General features: G+C 33.7%; 1 protein-coding gene across 1 annotated transcript in view; it reads right to left on the bottom strand.

Annotated features, from left to right (window-relative positions):
* LOC147069842 (uncharacterized) overlaps positions 1-21,807 on the bottom strand; it is a 36,090-nt gene extending 14,283 nt beyond the window's left edge. Inside the window, exons 1-2 of the mRNA XM_085950608.1 lie at positions 21,640-21,807; positions 5,598-5,802 (exon numbers count right to left, since the gene is read on the bottom strand). Of these exons, the coding sequence (XP_085806734.1) occupies positions 5,598-5,740 (143 nt within the window). The 5' untranslated portion in view covers positions 5,741-5,802; positions 21,640-21,807. The remainder of the gene's footprint in view (positions 1-5,597; positions 5,803-21,639) is intronic.
* Positions 21,808-22,126: the final 319 nt, after the last annotated feature.

Here is a 22,126-nt window from a genome sequence, read left to right as displayed (position 1 = left end):
ATCTCTTGATAAAAATATAGGTAGGTATTTATTATATATTTATTTTTATTAAATAAATTTTGAACTAATTATTTTATTTTCATTCTCATTTTCTAATAAAGTATGTAGGTATTGTTTATACTTTATATAGCAGAGTAAGATTTGTATAGAAATGTAATTAAATTTGAATTTGTGTATTTAATACTACGTGAGAACGTGACTATGGTGTGGCTCTTTATATATATGAAAATCCAGAAGTGGCTCTTGTTGACCTCACATATGCCCATCCCTATATATATTTATAAAATATAATTAATAAGTTGATTGCAAGTCGTTTATATTCATCAACTGCCATTTTCTAAACATGATTTTATTATTAATTTTAACGACTTTTTCTTCCACTTTTTATAATTGTTTACAAAAATTAAATATTCTACTTGCAGTCCTAAATGCGCATGTCGGTTTTTTGAGATAATCTCAAAATGGCAGAATATGAAGGTCAACAATTTTGAAATGAACAGCCTCGTATGTGTCTTATTTAATTAATGTACTTATCTGTTATTTTATTAATGTTTTCTTGGGTTACGTAACCAAAGCTATAACCCTAATTGAAGGGGTTATTGCAAGACAATATGCCACTGAAACATAGTTTGGAGATATGAGCATTTTAATGTTCTTGTTCGTGCACGATTGAAACAGGAAAAATTACTATCCTCATTAAAATGTCCGATATATCTCACATCTAATTATTCTGTTTGGAGCAGAAGACGTGGATGACTGCTGATATCAATTTTGACTGGCATGGCATATCATATTATTGTTATAACCATTTTTATAGCAAAATTTGAATTTGTAAGAACTACACATTGATCATAATTATTGAGACATGTGTATTTTTTTTTAAAAGTGTCCTAAGTAAAACATGAGTGTATGCCCTGGGAATTTGTTTTATTCAAAATCAACAAATTCATAATTATGTGGCAATTGTCTTGCGATAACCCCTTCAATTCGGGTCGCAACTCAAAAGTTAGGTACACAAAATACCTTTTAATTAAAATCTAGTCATTCAGTTTACATTATAGTATAGCCGCCATGCCTTCTATCAGATTATAGATGAGTCAAAATTTACCTGTTCTGAGCTGCATCCAGAGTGTGGATAGTGATAATTATTATACCCATTCTTGAGAGCAATCAGAAAAATCGAATGATATTAACACTATCCTGGAGCCAGGCTGTCTCAGATGGCACATTTACACATTCTACAAGGAGAAATGGAGGGCTTTTGAGAGAAATTTGGATCCAACGCCTTCCTCAAATAAACATGAAAATAATGCTTGACATTCTTCAAACCAGTCTCGAAGATTTTTTAGTAAAGACGCCTCTTAAACATAGATGGCATAGCATCTGCCATTAAAAATATGTTACCTGCCCTCTCGATTTAAATCAGCACTGAAAGCCACACTTAGCCTGAAACCGCTCACTTATAAAACTCTTGATAACACCAAACCGGAAATCCATAGAAATATTGGGGTTACAGAGATTCCATTGTTCCAATCATGCCAAAGTCACCAATGTGCAAAATGCCATTTCTGAGATAATCTAGTTTAAAAATTTTCGGTACTTCATTATAGGATTGCGAGCCTTACAATTCGGGTCATGATGTCTATTGTTTATTGTCTTTGGCTAATTTTTATTCAGTACTTACGCAGTTTTGTTAAATGTAAGGTCATTATTTCGCCTATTTCAAGAGTCAGTAGCACTTCTGATCTTTGGCTTAATAAAATTTGGTCAATTTCTAGCATATCCATCCAAGCACTTCAGTCAAATTAGCCGTTTGAATCCATTGGGACGCCATTGTTTAATATCTGTATAAATATTTACTGTGATCTGTAATATTATATGAGGCTATAGTTGACTAACTACCTATCATAGTACGTATAGATAAATTAATTTAAGGTCATTTTATAATATTCATTAGAGTGCTTTCTTTTATGAGTGCCAGCATACAGTTTTTTGAGTCATATTTTTGTAATTTTATTATTGCAATTAAACAATGGAATTCAACGCGTGAAAAAATTTGCTACAGATTGACGCCCGATGTCCATGCTCCGCCGAGTGTTGTAGCCGGAAACGCCAAAAAAGAGCTCACACGATTCAAAGTCCCACCATCAATTACCGATAATTTCGAAATAAATCCAAGAACAAAAGAGCTTTATCAGTAGTTTAAATATGATTACGATATAGAAGGTATAAGAAGCAGACGACTACGACTTTAATTTCTTCCTCTGAAGATTGGATAAACTATTAATATATAATATATAAAATACCACTTAAATTACTTTCAAATATTTATGTTGTAACCAACCCACCAACGGGCAGAGTGCGATTCAAATGTGGACTAATGGTATATACATGTTACTATACATTATTTTGTGAAAACCAGTATGACGAAACTTTGCAATACTTTGTGTTTAACTTATGTATTCTCGTAAGTTTTTTTCTACCCCAATGGTGGGAGGGCTGGTCACCAGAGGTTCCCAATGGGGACAGAGTCCCACTAGTATACTATAAATAATAATGTAGTTGTTAACATGTTTTTTATATTGTATTATTGTATAAGTACTTAAAAAATCTGGTGTCTGAAAAGGATAATTTGAAAATACGTTTCCAAGTAGCAATTATGGGAATAAAAGCCTGTTGTTCACCACGACATTTCTCTTGCATATCTTGGAATAAAACTAGACACAGCTAGCTACCCCGTGACATACATACCTACACAAACTGGCAGTGGCACCCTTCGGGTAACTCAAAACACCAGTCATTGATTAGGTACATTTAGCCTAAAATTATTAGTCATTACCTAATTCTACATTTTAAAAAGGGATGTAAGGAAAAAATATACTATTTTAAATCCTGACTAAAAAATTCAACAAAATATATTATACAACACCGCAGGCAAAAAATTTGTCAACTCATCCAAGATTATTATCAAGTTACATTATTCGGAATCCTTCCTTAATTTTCCGCCTCCTCAAAACTCCCACAGGATGTCATTGCAGATCTTGAGTCAGTGTGAACTTCTCCATATTATCGTCTTAAAACACGTTGCTAAGCTGAGATAGACGCTGTTCAAAAACAATTCTTATACTACGAGAGAAACCATTGTAAGTCAGCAACTGATGTAACAATGGAATCTATCATTGTAATTTATCAATTTAGGTTGATAGATTACAGATTGTTTTTTCAGGAAGCCTGAAGAATTAGTCACACTGCCAGACAATTCTTCACATAGCGTCTTCATCGGCCCCTAAATATTAATAGACGTCGTTACCTGTTATGTCACTATCTTTCTCTAAATACCAAGATTCAAGTTAAGTTGTCGGAGTGACATATTGTTTAAAATAATATTTCGAGGCAAAACACCTGAGTCCACTATACATAAAAACTATAATTCATTTCGGTATTAGTTCTTTATTGGATGCAAAAGACAATAAAAATTACATGTCAACATACCAGATATACTTCACATATATATATGCATTCTTTTGATTCCTTCACCATTACAAACACAACCAATGGGTCTATTCTATACACAAGGCAGTTATTGCGGAGCTATTCTAAACACATGGCGGTTATTGATGGTAGTTTATCATATTTATGTATTGAGATATTATAATTGTTACAGTAAGTTAACCAGCCATCTAAACCGTCAAAATTGTCTATCTCGCTCTAAAGCACCCAAGAGAGGCTGTTAAAACATAGCACTTTTTGACAGTTTAGACGGTTAACTTATTGTAACAATTAACTGCCTCCATACATAAATATGATAAACTACCATCAATAACCGCCATGTGTTTAGAATAGCTCCGCAATAACTGAACAGCGGATTTATCTGTTTATCAAGCAACATTTCCAAAAATGAATAGCAATTTAATAAAAACATCAATAATTATTAATAAATATTATGTCATCTTAAGTGTTCAATGAAACGCCAATTATATAAATATTTAAAGCCAATAATTATCTCAGTTTCACTAAACATCGCATGACCACCATGACCAAGCAGTCAACTTATACAATAAGTCCCTATTATTAAATTAAAAAATCACTGAAATCCATACATATGGGAATATCACAAAAAATTACACAAACTAAAAAAAATACTATATTGATGTTCGATTTTCGAATCCGAACGATTGTATATTGATAACAAGTTCATTATTTTCACATTCTATTGGCAGCCCCGAAAACCAAATGGAGGCTCGCGTTCTAGTTTGAAGTCTGTTACTTTGTATACAAAACCGAAGTACACGTTTCTCGCTATTTTACATGATTAATCATTTAAAAAACATAAAATCTTTCCGCAGGTATTTAGATAATTCTTATATTCAAATGTCACTTTATATTATCCGATCATATAAGGCTTATTTTAGCAATAACTGCACTTAGAATCATGACGCTTGTATTCAACTAATTGTGTGAATCTGAAAATATAGCGGAATATCATAGTATAAATGTGAAGTCAAATCAATCAGTAAACCAGAGGTCCCTTTATGCTAAAATTTCATAATTCGGGCTCCCATCTTTATAAAAAAATTGTTTTGGAATACCTTTGGTTAATTATATTGATAATCACTGTGTTTTTATATAATGTATTTCTTATAATTATTTTCCTATGTCATGTCCTGAACAATTAATAATTTGAAACGTTCGTCCATGTAAAAACTATGCTGAGCAGGTAATTCCCAAGTATAGCAGAACTTCACGCATCGTTTATGCCCTCAGCTCACTACTGTTGAATTATTAAAACAGACAATGGTAAAATAAAAAAAAACTAATACCAAAAAACTATTAATGATGTAGCGTCAAAGTTTTAATTTCATGTGTTGTAACCACAGAACAGATAATAAATAGACTACCGATATGCTATATTCAATACGCCGCATGTTGATGCAGACTTTTGAATGTTTGAGTGTCCTACGAAAATGAAGCACGTATTATGCACGTGCAATGGTGTGTGTGATACACCAACATTAAATGAGCGTAAATGCATAAACTGAGAGCAGTTTTCAGTATTCGACGTAAAACGTATTCTTGACATGTGTGTAAGTTTAACCCGGATTCTTCCTTACTCGAGTCGGTTACCTGCTATCGCCTTACTCGTAAAGTATTTCAGTTCCCATTATTTCTGAGTTCCCTGGTTGTAACAATACTATATACCCACTCAATATGATTATTTTCTCAACCTGTTCTACAGTTAAGTTGATTTTTACACCTATATGTTAGAGCTTGTCCAGATGGCACATGTCTACCTGCAAGTACCATACGTGTTTCAACGCGCAGTTACAACTATCGGCAATTATTGCCTCCACAGTACTTTGACTCATGCGCGCAAGAGGTAACACGCTGCGAGTGCATGTGGACGGCTCAATAGGGTAACCTCGGACGCGTGTGAGTCAAATCGCGCCATCTGGTCAGGCTCTTACTTTAAATTGTAGTGACTTAGTAAGTACAAACCTAATGCAAATCACCTCACCTAAACATACATAGTATAAACAAATAATAAAAAAAAAAACAATTATACAGATACGGATTGAAAAGTGTTGTCTCGTTTGTACCTGAAAGCAATGAAGGCATCCCCCTGCTCTCCGCCGACGATGTGCACACCTCCCTCAGGAATAGACAGCCCCCTGAAGTAATTGCGGATGTCCATGGCGTTTGCCGCCCATGGCAGATTCTGCAGGCGGATTATAACACTCATCTTCGCTGCTTCTTCTCTCTCTCTCTGCTAATGACTCATGCGAAGGTTGATTGGCTTATTTCCTATAATAAATGAAAAGGTCTTCGATATTGCGATGGTAATTTATTTGACATCGGAGTGCCAATGCGGTCCTTACAGTTAATCGATTTTTTTCTTTTAAAAATCATGGTTTGTTTTAAGTACATATATTATTATTCTACTTGGATTTAGTGTTATCCTGACTATCTTCGATTCTTGGGATTAGTCAATTATAGTGGGTCTCGGAGGAGGTGATTTTCTTCGATGATTTTTTTATTTATATTACTGGATTTTACATGACAATTTATCTTCTTTTAGGTTTTCCGAGTTACCAATTGATATTATTCCTTACAGAATCAAGTCAGTGCACTTTTTAGGTCTTAAGTAGAAAGGGATTAAGAAATGAAACCTAAATGAAAACCTTCCTTTCAGAACCAGAACAAAACCATTGAAAAGTAATGCGAAACAAGAATCAAGATTCCTCATAATTTCTTGTGAATTTCTTATCACAATAACTTCTTTAATCGTACCATGTGTAAGCGAATGAATTAAACTCTGTATGTAAAAGTTAATATTTATTTTTCTTTCGTTGTGTCAACTGTCAATGTGTATTTTTTGTACAATGAAGTCCACGGTACCGAATGGCAGTTTTCAAGCGTAGCGTAGGAACCATGTGCTGTCAGAATTTTATTAAATCTTTTACACATGTGTATTTTTCAGAATTCAACATATTTTGTGGAAAACATTTCACAAAGCCTCAAAAACTGTCATTGAATACGAACAGATAATAACACGCAATCTAAGTAAATGCAATAAAAGTCTATCGTCTCAAGCCTTGAAATCAGTCAGCCAGCGAATGAGACCTTCATGTGCCTCAATCACCTTAAAATCCCCATTACTAGTGAAACTGTGATTATGAAATAAATACTATATTTTATAACGGCAATATGTATATTATTATAATAGTGACACTATATTTACAGAATGTTGAATTGATAAATATAATTTCGTCAACAATCATGTTATATTTTTAAATACTTACGAAATTATGATTTTCCAGATTTATAAGTGATCATTAGATTCGTAGGATTATAAGAAATGTATGATTCAGAAAAATATGTAATGAAAAATGAAAATTTAAAAAAAAATGTTAAAGTATGAGCTTTCTGATTATCCAGAATTATCGTTATCTGGACTTCTTCATTCCCAATCAGTGCGGATAAACGAAGTTCTTCTGTAGTCATTAGGGTTTATAATATTAAAAGTCCATTACAATAACCTCTACTCTGAGGAAGTCGAAATGTTGTGCTTTGAAGCAAAAATAGTCATTTACCTTTTTTTTTAATGTTAGGAATAAGGCGATATTAATTATAAATTAACCTAGAATATATTATAGAGCAGTGATTCCATATCGTTGTGCCACGAGTTCTCTTTATAAACCATGTGAATTTTGGTTATAATTAATATTTTTACTCACAAATTTGTTCACTATAGATATACAACACATAAATCGTCTAGTGTACGAATTTAGAACTAAGCTCATCATAGTATAAAAAATATTGAATGCGATGGTTTAATGCACAGATATTGTATGTCCAGTTGTTGTCGAAATTAAGTTAACATATACAAAATGTTTGTCTGCATCATATCTTTATGCTGTAAAAATATTGTACGTCCAAATACGGTATTTTAGAAGATACTGTATCATTCAAATACACACTATGTCCATTTCTCATGCATTTCAAATTTTAAACTTCGATTTTCTCAAAACATACTAAACTGGTAATACAATATATGTGTCAAATGTTAGGATGTGGCGCCCTTATTCAGCGGATAACTTACACTGGTGGATCTATAGAATGTAAGTATCTGGTGTAACATCACACAAGTAGTCGAAGACTGGACGTTAAGGGAACAGACCATAGACTGGAGCCTTTCGAGATATGATCACATTACCAGTGAGGATATTTTAAGATGAGCTATTATTAGCTGTTTGTCGAGAGAACTTACTGCTACTCTATCGAGCGCAGAAACACTGCATACTTTGGCCATATATTCCACAATGAGAAGTGTGATTTACTCAAACTCATGCAGAATATGCAGAAGAATGTAGGCACCAGCAGAATTGTAGGTAACAGATTCACAAATATACGACTATGCAAATAGTATACAAAAATTTCATTCCTCTACTTTATACATGACAATAAAATTATAGGCGACCCTCATAGTGACCAATAAGTAAGGCACTGGCCTTTCATCTGGGGGTTCCGGGTTCGAACTCGGTGGGTTATAGTACAGTTAAGTGTGTTTTTCCGAAAGCCCGAGTGTTTATATAATTCATTTACTTCTGTTACTCCACTGCTGTGCTTGGGGCTAATGTCCTGTTGTAGTGTTAAAATATATATTATAGTCAAAATTCTTTGATTTGGTTATTTTTTCAAGTGAAATATGCAAAATATGAAAACTTATGTCTAAAAACCGTGATGGATTTATAAATATCTGTGCCGTGACGACGTGAAAAGATTGGGAATCATTGATAGAAGTTTTTGTATTCTTACAGGTCATTCATTAATTATGTTCTATAAGATAATATAAAAATATTTCTTTCCTTATTTTGTGGGATGACTCGAATAGAAATGTCAGTATGATACCTTTTCGATCATTTTATGGATAAAACAAATAGTATATAATGATGATGAAACTTGTTAGACGTATCTCTGTTGCAAAAATAAGCATTTCTTTTTTACCTATTGTAACATTGCCAACCTCGTGCGGTGGGCGAGGGTGACATAACCGGAACGGACGAAATTAATTAGCATCGAAAAGGGATGGTTAATAACTAATTTTTAATTGTTTCATCACACCAATACGTCGCATTAGAGGTTTTTCAATAATTGGCCATAAAGCAAAATGTCATAACGAACCATTCATTTCCATGCAAATCCATACTGTTTCTATTTGGGGGAAAAAATAGAAAAAGGTATTACTAGAAATTGCATTTTATTCATTTTAAATTCAATTTCCATTACAAAAATAAATTCATTCTTCATTTTTCTCCCATTCATTGACTAATTTACACTACGTTCTTCAAACAAAATCTAAATATTAATGTGAACACGTCAGCAGAATAAGTCAGACACGAACGTTGAATTTTCCTATTGTAATCTAAATAGAATTCATTTTATAACTACATGCAATAAATTCAGAACTATTTAAGCTTTAAACAGAATAGGACAACAATGCAGACATGAATGTAGATTTGCAATATCTATTCACTCTTTTAATGCAATATAGGTATGGTTAATTTTTCAACCTCATTCATCTGTTCACAAAATAATGAAATTTGTATGTGCAATAGATGTCTATTAGTATTATTATTCTGATACTACCATATCTTATCAACACTCTTGGCGGTAGACGGAACAGTAACATATGTTTTGATGTACCCTGAAATCCACTTTTTCTCACAAATAACCTATGCCGAGTGTGTATACCTGATCAACCTAGGACATGGATCGCCAAACTACAGCTCATGGGCCAAATCTCTTTGACTGAGAGACTTTGACTGAAAGACTGGGTTTCACATTTTTGAATTCTTTAAAATTCCAAGGCTCATAAATTAACGAACAGCCGATTGCCGAGTTGAGAAGTTGCAAGAAAGGCTGTATGTGGGGCTCCTAGAGCTTCGCATTCGCATGCTGCGTTGGCGGCTTCTGCTGTGACGGCACCCTGTTATAATCACTGTTCTCCATTTGACTACAATTGATGAGCTTAAACCTAACCTTCAAGTGGTAGTAACTATCTACAGTGTGATGAGATACTATTTTTAAGAAGTGAATTATATAAATGTCTTCCAAGCGACAACTGTGATCGATTAAAATCATATTCACATGGATTTATATTTGTATTTACCATCTTCTACCTGTGTGGAGACATTTTTAAAAATGAAACATGTAGAATCACAGGTCAGATAAAATTTCAAAGCAATACCATTACAGGTAACCCTAGTTCATCACAACCCTGGCTAGTGCAGATTTGTTATTTGTTATATTTGTTACTTATTTTGAGATCTGCCACGTATAAAGAATCGTCATATTGAGAGAAGTCACGCGCACAGTCAGATTATCTAACAGTTCTACATTACAAATTTTACATAATAAGTAGACAGGCCAAGCAGCTTTTTTGGACCACTAACAAGATTAATGTTATTTTTAACAAGTTTAAGTAAAGTTATATTGGTTTTATTTTATGTATGTTTATTTTGTTTAGTTTATTAATGAAATGTTATGTTTTAAATTGTTTTCATTTGCAATACCGGTATTCCAAATACCCGGGGGGTCCTGATATTCATCGATACCGAGATACCGATTTTAAAAATCCAAAATACCGGTATTTTCGGTATTAAGAAAGCAGAGAAAAAACTAAAAACATTCATATTATTTTGGGCGGAAAAGCTCTCGACTATAGTTTCTATTGACATACAAAAATTGTATTTTAGGAATACCAGTATTAATACGTGTTTTCAATCGGTATTGCAATCCCTACATGATAGATAAGATACTTCATAAGTGTCCTAATTTTATTATGCTATCAAATTTTCCAAAGTTTTAATTATGAATTAACAACATAAAGCACACCTCCTAACGATTCACACTAAAATATAAAATCCTGAACCCTCCCGTACCGTACCAAGTTGTTACCCAATGTTTTAATGTTGTATCTGTGAAACATCAATTAGAAGTTTTAACATAGGAACATACATGGTTTTTCTCTTTCATAAATTAATAACTTCAATATCCCATAAAATGAAAAAAGACCGTATTAACCGTTAAAGTAATAAAAATCAAAGTCAGCCGCAGGAAGCTCCCAAAATAATTTACTATTCTAAGATTTGTGATGTCAACAATGAATGAGCATTTCTCGATAGTATTATAAATGATATATATCGTTGTTTAGCATCCAAAAGGATAAAGAAATTATTATTGTTAGTAAACAATGTGTGCGCACTTAAAGTCTTCAAATATCTTGTAATTCTGTGCATATTTTAAAAACTAAGCTTAATTTCATTGTATTAAAGGTTCCACCCATCTGCTTGTCTTTCTCTATGTGTGTGCATTTTTCACGACAATGTGAGCATGTATTTCTATTATGCCAGAAATGCACTGATACCAACAATGTCGTCTATATTAAAATCTCTCTTAGCACTCTCACAGTGAAGTAGACGCAATGCTCGTCTCTAATCCACAGGTAGTGCGTTCGAATCCCACGGTTGATCAAATTCAAATGTTTGTGTGTATTTTGGACCTGAGCATGGACCCAATGTGTTAAATGTTAAAAGAATAACTTCTTAGAATACCCTAACCAAAGCATTGTAAGGAAAATTTGTTATAAATACAGAATATAATATATTCTACTGATAAGAAAATAAAGATAATATATGACTGAAAAGAATATTTCTACAGGACTCATGTTTATAATGCATATTAGATAAAAACTTTCAAATGCTAGGATATTGTTTTTACTATCGACTGGGAAATGAATAATTATTGATATCAATAATACATACATATTACAGGTAACGCTCATTCAACGCGACCCTGACGAGTGTGAATTAATTATGTCGCGATCGAGTTTTAATATTTTTTATGTCCCGCACTTATTTTGACATGTGCCAGGCACTTCACCTATCGTGGCCCATGTCCAAAACGTATCCCCCACAATCAACAAGTTACCTGGGTATATAATATATTCTTCACGAGAAAAGTAATTAATATATCCTACTGAAAAATTCTACAGGATTCGAGTATTCTTACTTAGGAATTTAAAATGGATATTAGATTTTTAAACAATCAATTGCTAGGTTCTTTTTATTATTAACTGGTGTGAATAATGATTATCGCAAGAATATATCAATAACATATACATATTACCTGATAATCATGATTTATCTTTCACAAGAACAAGGTGATTTAAAAATCAGTATGAATAAGTGAATCACAGAACATACATTTATGAAACAACATTATAAAAAGTAACAGCCAAATTATTGATACATACTTTGTAAAAATAAAAAGATACTCCCATCACTGTACCTAATTGGCCCTCGAGATGTTCAGATTTGGTTAGACGTACATCAGGTTATGTAAGCATGTAATCGAACCATATCAGGTCATCTGTAGCGTTATGTGCTTCCTGCCAGGCTTATTTAAATGTCAGTGCGAGTAAGTACATCTGGATAACTAATACATGTTTTTCATTCCACTAGCCATTTTTTGGACAACATACTACTTTTTCTTACATTAACAGCAAACGCCGTCCCCAACGCAATCCCATTCGGTAAATATTTTCGATAAATGTATAAAGTCTAGACACAGACATTCTGTTCAAGCAGCACGACTCAACTGAAAAAATCAGGCCGTAGGCAACATCCAATTTGGTCCACTGGCTACATACTAAAATATACTACATGGCAAAAGAAGACTATTAACATACTCAAAAGTAAGGATCTCTTAAGAATACTTGGACCGGTTTTAGAAAACCGAAGGTGGCAGTGGCGCATCTGTATTACCGCTGAGCAATTCAAGCGCAATATAGTCATGGAGGATGTGAAGACTCAGATGGACCGGTCACGTAGATGCAATGGATCCGAAGCTTTCCATAAGGTTTGAAAAGTAGATATTCAGAGATGTGTGGACGTCAAGTGACGCATAGGACCTATGCAGGAGTGGGACAGACTGGAGAGGGAGACCTCAAGATATAGATCCCAGGACAGTTGTGCAATTGGCCATGAGCCAAAGCGATAACTTAAGTAAGTATTTTTAGGCAACCCCTAGCAACGGAAAAACGTAGTTTGTATGAGATTAAAGGTTAATTGCTTTCAAATTTTCAGGAGCCACTAGTATATACTGCCCTTCCAAGGAAGAAGGCAGGAACTGACTCTCACACACTTTCGAGATAAATGACATGTTTTTTTTCAATTTTAATACTGTTATTAAAAAAATGGAGATATTTTACCACCTTTTTATTAGCTTGTATTCTTGTTTATTTTGACGCTCACGGTGGCCGCTCGGCTTAAGCGTTGGACTATAACGCCGTGGGTCCCAGGTTCGAACCCTGGGTCTGGCAAGTACACATATTGTTTTTCAATTTGTGTGTGTCAGGGTATGGACCTAATAGGTTGAGCAAGTGGCTGACATCCATTTCTCGTAAAAACCAAAATCTGTCAGTACAAACCTCTACTCTGTGGAGGCCCATATGATCCTATTAGGATCGGACATGGTCAAAAGAAAAAAAGAAAGTATTCTTGTTTGTCCGTTAATTTTTCTTGTTTGTCCAAGATTTTTAACTAACTTCCCGACTAGCTAGACATTTGAAACTTTTAGAATATATCAGAACACGACGAAAATGCATTCTTTTAATACTTTTGGCCATCTTTAAGCAGAATTGAATTCATTTTCAGTTAATTCTCTTTTGGATGTTTCGGAAAATATCCGTTAAAAGTAATAAGAAATGTGGATTATTTTAGCAGATGTCCATTTTTTCACTAAGGCTTTTAACGGTATTTTATTGATAATAATGATTCCAAGTGAATAGAACATATAGCTTTTAAAATTACCCAACGAATGGCATTCATAACTCAATTTCACAAATTTTTCAAGTTACTGCCATCTTCCTTGGAAGGTTAGTATAGTATTTAGATGCATGTCAATTTACAATTTTTATGTATACTCCCAATTTAATCAATTTTGTAGCTATGTTGTGTTGAGTAACGTGTATTTCATTCAAGCAATATTATATTATTAAATTCAACAAGTCTTGATCGCTCAAAAAGTGGCTGTATTGGTCGCAATCCATAGTCATGAGGAAACAACATTATTTTTAAGGTGTGACCATAGACAATATACGTACAAATTGTATGCGTAGAAAGTAAACTGGAAACATTTTGAGATTTGACGTTTGGTTCACTGTTTCAGTGAAATTCAAACCATTCTCTGGCCGTCAGAAATGGTTTGGTATGAAACATCAAACCACTTCTGACGATCTGTCAAAGTGATGACGGCCCAGGCAGGACCTAGCCTAAAAATTAGTCATTTTTTATTATTACGTATCTGTCATTTTTTCGACATATTTCGTTACCTATTAATATTATAATACTTTGAGGATTAAGAAAAATTTAGAGAAGCATTCTTCGTCATTTATATATCGTGAGATGTTCATATTGATATTTTAGAGATTTACACCATAGGAGTTCACTTGAATTAGGTATATTATAGCTCAATAATCAATACCTATTATTCATAAATAACCATACGTGAACAAGAAACCACTTTTGGTCTTATTATCCCAAAATTCCAGCCATATTTTCTATGCAGTTTGATTTAATATCATTACCTATATTATCATGTCAGACCAACAATTTATTTTCATTTTATCGATATTTCGTAACGAAGATTCTAACCTACAAACTGTGTTAAATCAATCCGGAATGATCAGGTTTCATATTATCTAATGAATTTTAAGTACTACTACCTATCGATTTTACCAATTTATGTTCGATTGTCTTCCAAGTCACAATATCATGTCGACATAAAAACAATCTCAAACAAGTGGGCGATTATGTAAAGCAATTTTTAAAAGCATTATTTATATTTTGTACATTGAAAATAAATGAATATGACAGTGAAATTTATGTTATTGTAGACGAGCTATACGAGTTTAGAACTTCATAACAAGTTGACATTTCAATAAATGTGTTGCTGTTTTAGAGACAAATAAGTTATTGAATTAATTTTAAGTATTGGCAACACTAATTAGTCATCAGATATTGTGTTCCTGTGAAATTTCTGCCAGACAGTCCGACATCCAACGGTCCAGTTTGATTTGTTTCAATGGAACATAGCTTTAATATACTTACCTTGTAAGTATAACCGTTCAGGTGTGCACTGTTCATTTTGTTCACCCAATGTTTACCTCCCTCGAACAAGCAGGCTGTGCTGCCAATCCTTGAAGCACCAGTATGTTTGACAAAAACAATAATCATGATCTTGGTAAAAATCTACGGTTCTATGTTAGTGTTCAAAATGTGAAACATTTTAATCTATTTGACCACTATACCTTTAAAAATGTATCTACAACAAACATCTGATTAAATACCTACGAAGAGATTAAGGCGTTTCCCATGTAAATTCATAAATCATATTTCAGATATTGTAAGAATTCAGATGACTCATTTCTTAACCTAACTATCAAGAAAATAATATTACGGGTGCTGTCCCAAGACAGCGACTCATTTCTAGTACAACCTCACGAGTGTATCATCATTGTCTACCTTCTCTCACCCTGCTGTGATGTTACAAGAGCGATCTACGTGCTGACGGTTGACATATAAGAGGAAGGAAAGTCATGGCGCAACTTTATGCTTCCCCTACGTTCTAATTAAACGAGTAGACTCTACAACACGCTGATTGTCGTGATCTAAATCATTATACTTCACATGTAATGTTTCAGGTACCAATTTGATTGTCTTAACGATTGTTGGGATCGATCCATAACATTGGTTGCATCGCTACTCTAATATACAGTCCACCTTCACACTTTTTTACCTATAAATATTTGCAATACAATATATTATTATATACACAAGGAATAAAATTGGAGATCAAGCTATCCTTTGCCAAACTTGGATATTTACAATCAAGTTTTTGCACTTTTAATGTTTCCCATCTCCAAATCAATCAAAAATAACATTATGCTATGGGTGCATAGTGACAATAGTATTATTCAATTAACCGTAATGAAAAATATTCCTCTACTCTAAATTTATATTTTTAAAGATTTGACGAAGATTGTCAGGCATTCTATTCTACATGTTGAGATCATTGGTTGGCAATTGACAGCCCGTGTGAGGCCCATAACTGGTTGACCAGACTAATGTATGTCGAGTTATATAAACAGAAATTAACATCATTTAATATGTACAATTTCGATCCAGCAATAACCACCGAATTTTCGAGACCACAAGCAATACTGCTATTAAAATCTTCCTAGTCTATATTTTTTCCCTACAATAGGAGACAAAAAAAGAGGCCATTCGGTTCCCTCTCCACCTGCATAGATATAAAAAAATAAAATATTTCGCAGTGCTGACTCCATCAATTCGAAAGAGAACCACTGTATGACCCCTATTTTTCCCAGTTCTATTTTTCCCTCCAGACCCACGTGCTCTTCCTTAATAGGTATACAGACGCGAGTACCACAGATGACGAGGATAAAAGGCTGTTTGGCCTTAGTGCCTCATATTATACCTATATATTAAAATTGAATTGATTTTATACGTTGCAAATCTGTAGCTACACTTGGATGGCAAACACAAAAGGGCACTACCATTGATATTGAAGGTTTACAAACTGAATTTTCAATAAGACATTGATTTTCATAAAAATGGAGCTATATACTAATGTTTTTGAAACCTTATATTGCGGACAGCAATGATTTACCAAACCAACTAAGTACAGGTAAAAAATTTAGAACTACATTACATTCACGGATGAGCATATTTTCTATTTTCTTCCCGACTAACTCAATCACTTGCACACTATTTAAAATAATAGTGACTTTAAAGTGATTTAAATATTACTGTATTTATTTTTAAATTAAAAACTAAAAGTTAAAGTCTGTAAAGAAGCCGAACCCTATTATAAAATTAAGACTTACCAATGACATAAATAATCATTTGACTTCCTATCCGACATAATCTTTGAAAAGGTTATTTATTATCATAAAATTAGGTGTAGGATCAATGTATTTGCAAATCCACTGATAACTCAATTTCGCAAAAAATTATATCTAGTACAATTCTGCCCTTCTAAGAAGGCAGTAACTGACTCTGACACACTTTTGAGATAAATGACATAATGTGTTTTTTCTCAAACTTTAGAACTGTGAATTGATAAAAATCGGTGGTAATTTTTATTAGTAGGATGTTAAAATACAAAGTAATAATAAAAAAGCAGTAACTGCAATGAATGGGTGCAATTACTGCATTTTTGCTAAAAAATGTATTATTTTAGAAGATGTCTATATTTCACTAAGGATTTTAACGGTATTTTAGTGATAATACTGATTTTAAAGTGAACAGAATATAGCTTTCAAAATTACCTAACGGATGGCATTCATAACTCAATTTCACAAATTTTGCGAGTTACTGCCTTCTTCCTTGGAAGGGTAGAATAGGCATCAAAAGTGGTATCAAAAGTGAAATACTCATTTCATTTCAAAAGAGGAATAAGAAACAAAAAACCGTGGGTAGTTAGCAGCAGCTAAACGAATGTGTCAGAGATCAAAACATCAAATTGAAGAGCCCGTTAAAAAAACACCTGTTGATTACCAAATAAAATATACAACTATGAGAGAATGCCATAGTCCTATTTGGAAATTCAATGTTAAAATCACAAAACTGAAATAATCGTACGATTAAAAATTTAGAAATCATCTAGCTAGAGTGAACAAGAAGTAAAACAGGTTCTACACATCGATTCACTGTTCATCCCAGATGATTACTTTTAATGACATATTGTTTCAGTGATATTTACACGTGGGTCACTGATGATTCATCCGCGATGTTCATTCAAAGTGCAAATTTTTTTATAAAACACGGAATAAATGAAAGCTAATTAGTATATTACTTTAATGGCGGTATCTGTGAATTCATGGAATTAAAATAGAGCGCAATATATTTATAATACTTATTCCACATAATTTAATAACGATTAGTCAGTTGAGAATGTCCTGTAGTAGTAAACAAAGACAGTCAAAATTGTTATTTCATTACATAGACATAGAATAAGGACACCCCTGAAGTATTTATTTTAACTAACGGTTTATGTATATTAAGTTTTGCAAAAAAAAAACATGGGCTACATAACACGCATCAGGTAATCGTCGGTAACTGTAGCGAACTGACCAATGCTTGTTTGATGCTTTTTGTTAATCCAGTCTGTGTTCTTCCCTCCTTCCGACGTTTCAGGCTCGTTCCGGAGGCCATTGTCAATGTGTATGAATATGAATTTTGCTTGTCCCAAAATGCTGACAAACTTTTCTCAAAAAAGTTACTAACTAGTTAATGTCTAAATTGAGGCCAAATATTGCATTTTGCCATGAAATTTTTAAACAAGGCCTGTAGTCTCGATTGTAGAGTTTGCAGTAGGTACTGCAAGTAATCCAACGAGAATGGCCTCTCTAATAAGAGCGGAAAAGGAAGAAGAATAAAGAACACACGTTGATAATTAATAAAGTACTCTAGTAATCTCAAAGTATTCAATAATGCAACAGTGCTAAATTAAAAACACTCTCAAACTAACAAGAATAATTCCATATTTATGTTCATAGCTCTACATTTCTAATTGAAGGATGTACATCACTTGACAATCATAACTTGTTTATTTTGGATTTACCATTGGTATATAATTGAGGAGGTGCAGATTGATGGAATACAAGTGCGCAAGTTGAGTAAATAAGCGGATTGTATACTCTACAAGTGTCTAATTTTTTTACCCAGTGACCGGGGAGGATGCTAAGTTTTTGTGTCAATGCGAAAAATAATCTTTCAACATATTTCTTATCAATTAGTCGGCTATATAAGATCACATCTATTCACGACATCAAGGCGACTACAAGTTCTTGAGGATCCGAACCTGACTAAATTCAGATTCAAAATGTAGAAAATGCAATAAAATATAAATTATCCGATTATTATAAATGCCGGAGTGAGAATGTACTCACTATTTCACTTAATCAGAAAGTATGTTAGATATATTTTATATTCAGCTCTCGGACAACATTGGTGTTTTTAGACTTTCCGACGTATAAAATCACATTTAGCATCAGCGATGTCTTCTGCAAATTCCTTGATACAGCCAAATGATACAATACTAACCTAAAGTATAACAATGCAATGAGACACAATTCGATAACCAATGAACCTGTGTGTAGTAATATAGGTACCTATTAGGCGCTTAAGCCTCAATTACATTGAGCTTCTTTACGAGCTGTTTATTGGCGAATTTACAATCTGCCTGTAAAGTCGCCCAGTGTAATCATCGAATAAGCTAATAAGCAGGTTGTAAACACTCTACCGAGAAAAGCTGAAAGCCGGTCAACTTTACACGCTGCACGCCAGCGTGTGGGCCTACTGCGTCTGCGCAGTACCAACCTCGCTAGTCGCTGGCTTGTGGCTTCTCAGCGAATGGAAAGTTTTGTGTGTAATCATCAAATCGCAGTAGCTGAATCGCCCGCTTTTAAATTCGCCAATAAACAGCTCGTAAAGAAGCTCAATGTAATTGAGGCTTTAAAGTCTACCTCTTTTCTTCAGTTATCAGAAACGGTGATCGTTGATCTTGTTTTGATGAAATTTATAATTTTTTATTATTATACAAAGTGTCATGCAAATGTCATCTCTTTTGCAACAAATATGACAATGGGTTGACGAATAAGATATTATTTAAATCTTTAAAAATTCAGCAAACATTTTCTTATCAAACTTACTATTACACTTTATTTAATATATTTATGTAAACATGTTATTGAATTCCTTAATACATTGGACGCTAAAGACGCGCCCAGCGCGTAACGATTAAGGTGGCCATTCAATATAATTAGCCTGTTATTTAAATGTAATTAAAAAGTTATTATCTAGTGAGCAGTCAATGTCTTAACCATATTCATTGGTTCCGGCCCCGTGAAGTTTGCTGTGACCCCCTAAAAGATTTTGACTTGACGTTGAGAATCACTACACATGAGTTTTCAACATTTTTTTTATTATATTCTAAGATAAAATAATATTTTATTAATTCTATGATTGAAAGACATTTCGGAACTAAACATTCATGTTACATACAAGTCTGTTTACTGGAAGCCAGGCGGGAACAGCGGCAATTTTTATAGCTGATTTCAGCAAAATTCATGAATTCAAGAATGATAACCTAACCTAACCTAACAAATACTCCAGTATATTGGCTATTTTCAAGATTTATTTGCCGCTGGCTTCCACTAAATAAACAAGAACATTTTATAGACAGAAGTCCATCAAGTACAAAGATGTTGAAGAAACCCCTCTTCTGCCAGACAGTGCTTTCTGTGGTTTCCCAAACTAAATTACTGAAGCGTGTTTCAGTTTGTCATGAGTGCCGAACTTTTACATCAATTTGCATTAAAATTTGTAAAACATAGAGGTCCTTTTATCAGCTTCACTTCCACACATTTGGGCTCCGTCTCGATAGAAGGTTTCCTTCAAAATTTTTGATTGAGTGTAATTCAATGTTATGCGTCAATGACATTGAGCTACTTTACGAGCTGCTTGTTGGCGAATTTACAATCTGCCTGTAAAGTCGCCCAGTGTCATCATCATCGAACAAGCAGATTATAAACAATCTACCGAGAAAAGTTGAAAGCTGGTCAACTTTACACGCTACACGCCGGCGTGTGCGCCTACTGCGTCTGCGCAGTAGAGCGTAGTAGCGACCTCCCAGTAAAAAACGAACTACGTTCTGTCAAAATAGTCGCTAGCTTGTTGACTTCTTAGCGAATGGAAAGTTTTGTGTGTCATCATCACAATCGCAGTAGCTGAATCGACCGCTTTTAAATTCGCCAACAAACAGCTCGTAAAGTAGCTCAATGTAATTTGACGCATTAGGCATAAAATACTTTTCATACGAAGTAGTAAAATATTTAAATCCTGTAAAGCCTCAATTACATTGAGCTTCTTTACAAGCTGTTTATTGGCGAATTTAAAAGCGGGCGATTCAGCTACTGCGATTTGATGATTACACACAAAACTTTCCATTCGCTGATTAAGCCACAAGCCAGCGACTATCTTGATAGAACGTAGTTCGTTTTTTTACCGGGAGGTTGGTACTGCGCTCAACTGCGCAGACGCAGTAGGCCCACACACCGGCGTGTAGCATGTAAAGTTGACCGGCTTTCAACTTTTCTCGGTAGAGTGTTTACAACCTGCTTATTAGCTTATTCGATGATTACACTGGGCGACTTTACAGGCAGATTGTAAATTCGCCAATAAACAGCTCGTAAAGAAGCTCAATGTAATTGACGCATAATAAGGGTGCCTAATTCATCGTTTGCATGTAGGCCACTTATACCAATTCAATCCTCTGCACCTCAATTTATTGTCAATTCAAACGGAAAATCCGAATCAGATAAGTAATGGGTGAATAAATGTATCATCTACTACTGTCAAACAATATTAATAAAGCATCCAAATATTCATACAATGGAAAAGATACATTACTCCATATCCCCAAAAAACCTTTGAATATAGCCAGTTATTCAAATTTTTAAATATACCTAGTAATCTTTACTCAAAACAAGTGTAATTTTTGTAAAACAAGAGAGAGCTATGACGTCAAAGGCTGTCATTGAATTTCGTAATTTTAAATCGCGTATATCCATTAAATAAGCCGTGTTTAAGATACAAATATCCATCATTTTGATTAAAATGCCAAATAAACACTGCAGAGTTAATACAACACCATTTTACCGACAATTACGCAGTATGAAAAAATCCAATTGTCACTTCCAAACGGAAAAATGCTATCGAGGCTTCCGCCATTTTCATAACTTTCGAAAGAAAATGTTTCGCGAAAAGCGTGACTTCACACGGCCGATCAGATTAAATGCCATTCGAATAAATATCAGAGATAAATAATTTTAAATTATAAATAACACCTACTTAAAAACCCGGCAACAGGAGATCGCGTGGCTTGAGGAATATTTTACTCTACGTCGACAGCAAGGAAGGGCAACGCCATCTTCGGTGTTCCGCGTCCCGTCAGCTTAAAACTATCTAGGTTTTTTATGGAATAACTCACCTATCACATTAATTGTTTATCTTGACGAAATCTGAAGACGTTAATTATCCTATGAATGTTCCCTCAAACAATAACATAAAGTTCGAAACTAATAATTGTAAATCTTGAAGCACGAACGTCAGACACCGCCTCGCCTGCGCTCGACGAAAATTGACGAATGAAAATGGCGTCGTCCGCGGCGCGTGGTGCTGCCAGCTTTGGGTTCCTATTTAAAAAAATATGTATTTAAATTGAGCATGGAAGGCATACTTGAATAGATTTTAAAATAATAATCAATAATATTATTGTTTCAACTAAAATGTTTAGTTATAATTATTACCTATAACGTTATAAGTTTATTTTATTATTATAATATACCCAAGACTGAATAATTATTACCTAGTTCTTGGTATGGGTCTTAACGGTCCACATGCCCAACGTAGGTCAAAGTGGAGTATTTTCAAAGCATTATCCTGAACATTCCTAAACGTTATAGATAGTCTATTTA

Source organism: Rhyacophila brunnea, unplaced genomic scaffold, assembly GCF_057557595.1.
Source record: "Rhyacophila brunnea isolate RB1 unplaced genomic scaffold, BYU_Rbru_1.0 scaffold_23, whole genome shotgun sequence".
Lineage (NCBI taxonomy): Eukaryota > Metazoa > Arthropoda > Insecta > Trichoptera > Rhyacophilidae > Rhyacophila > Rhyacophila brunnea.
This window is presented reverse-complemented; position numbering and strand designations above follow the sequence as displayed.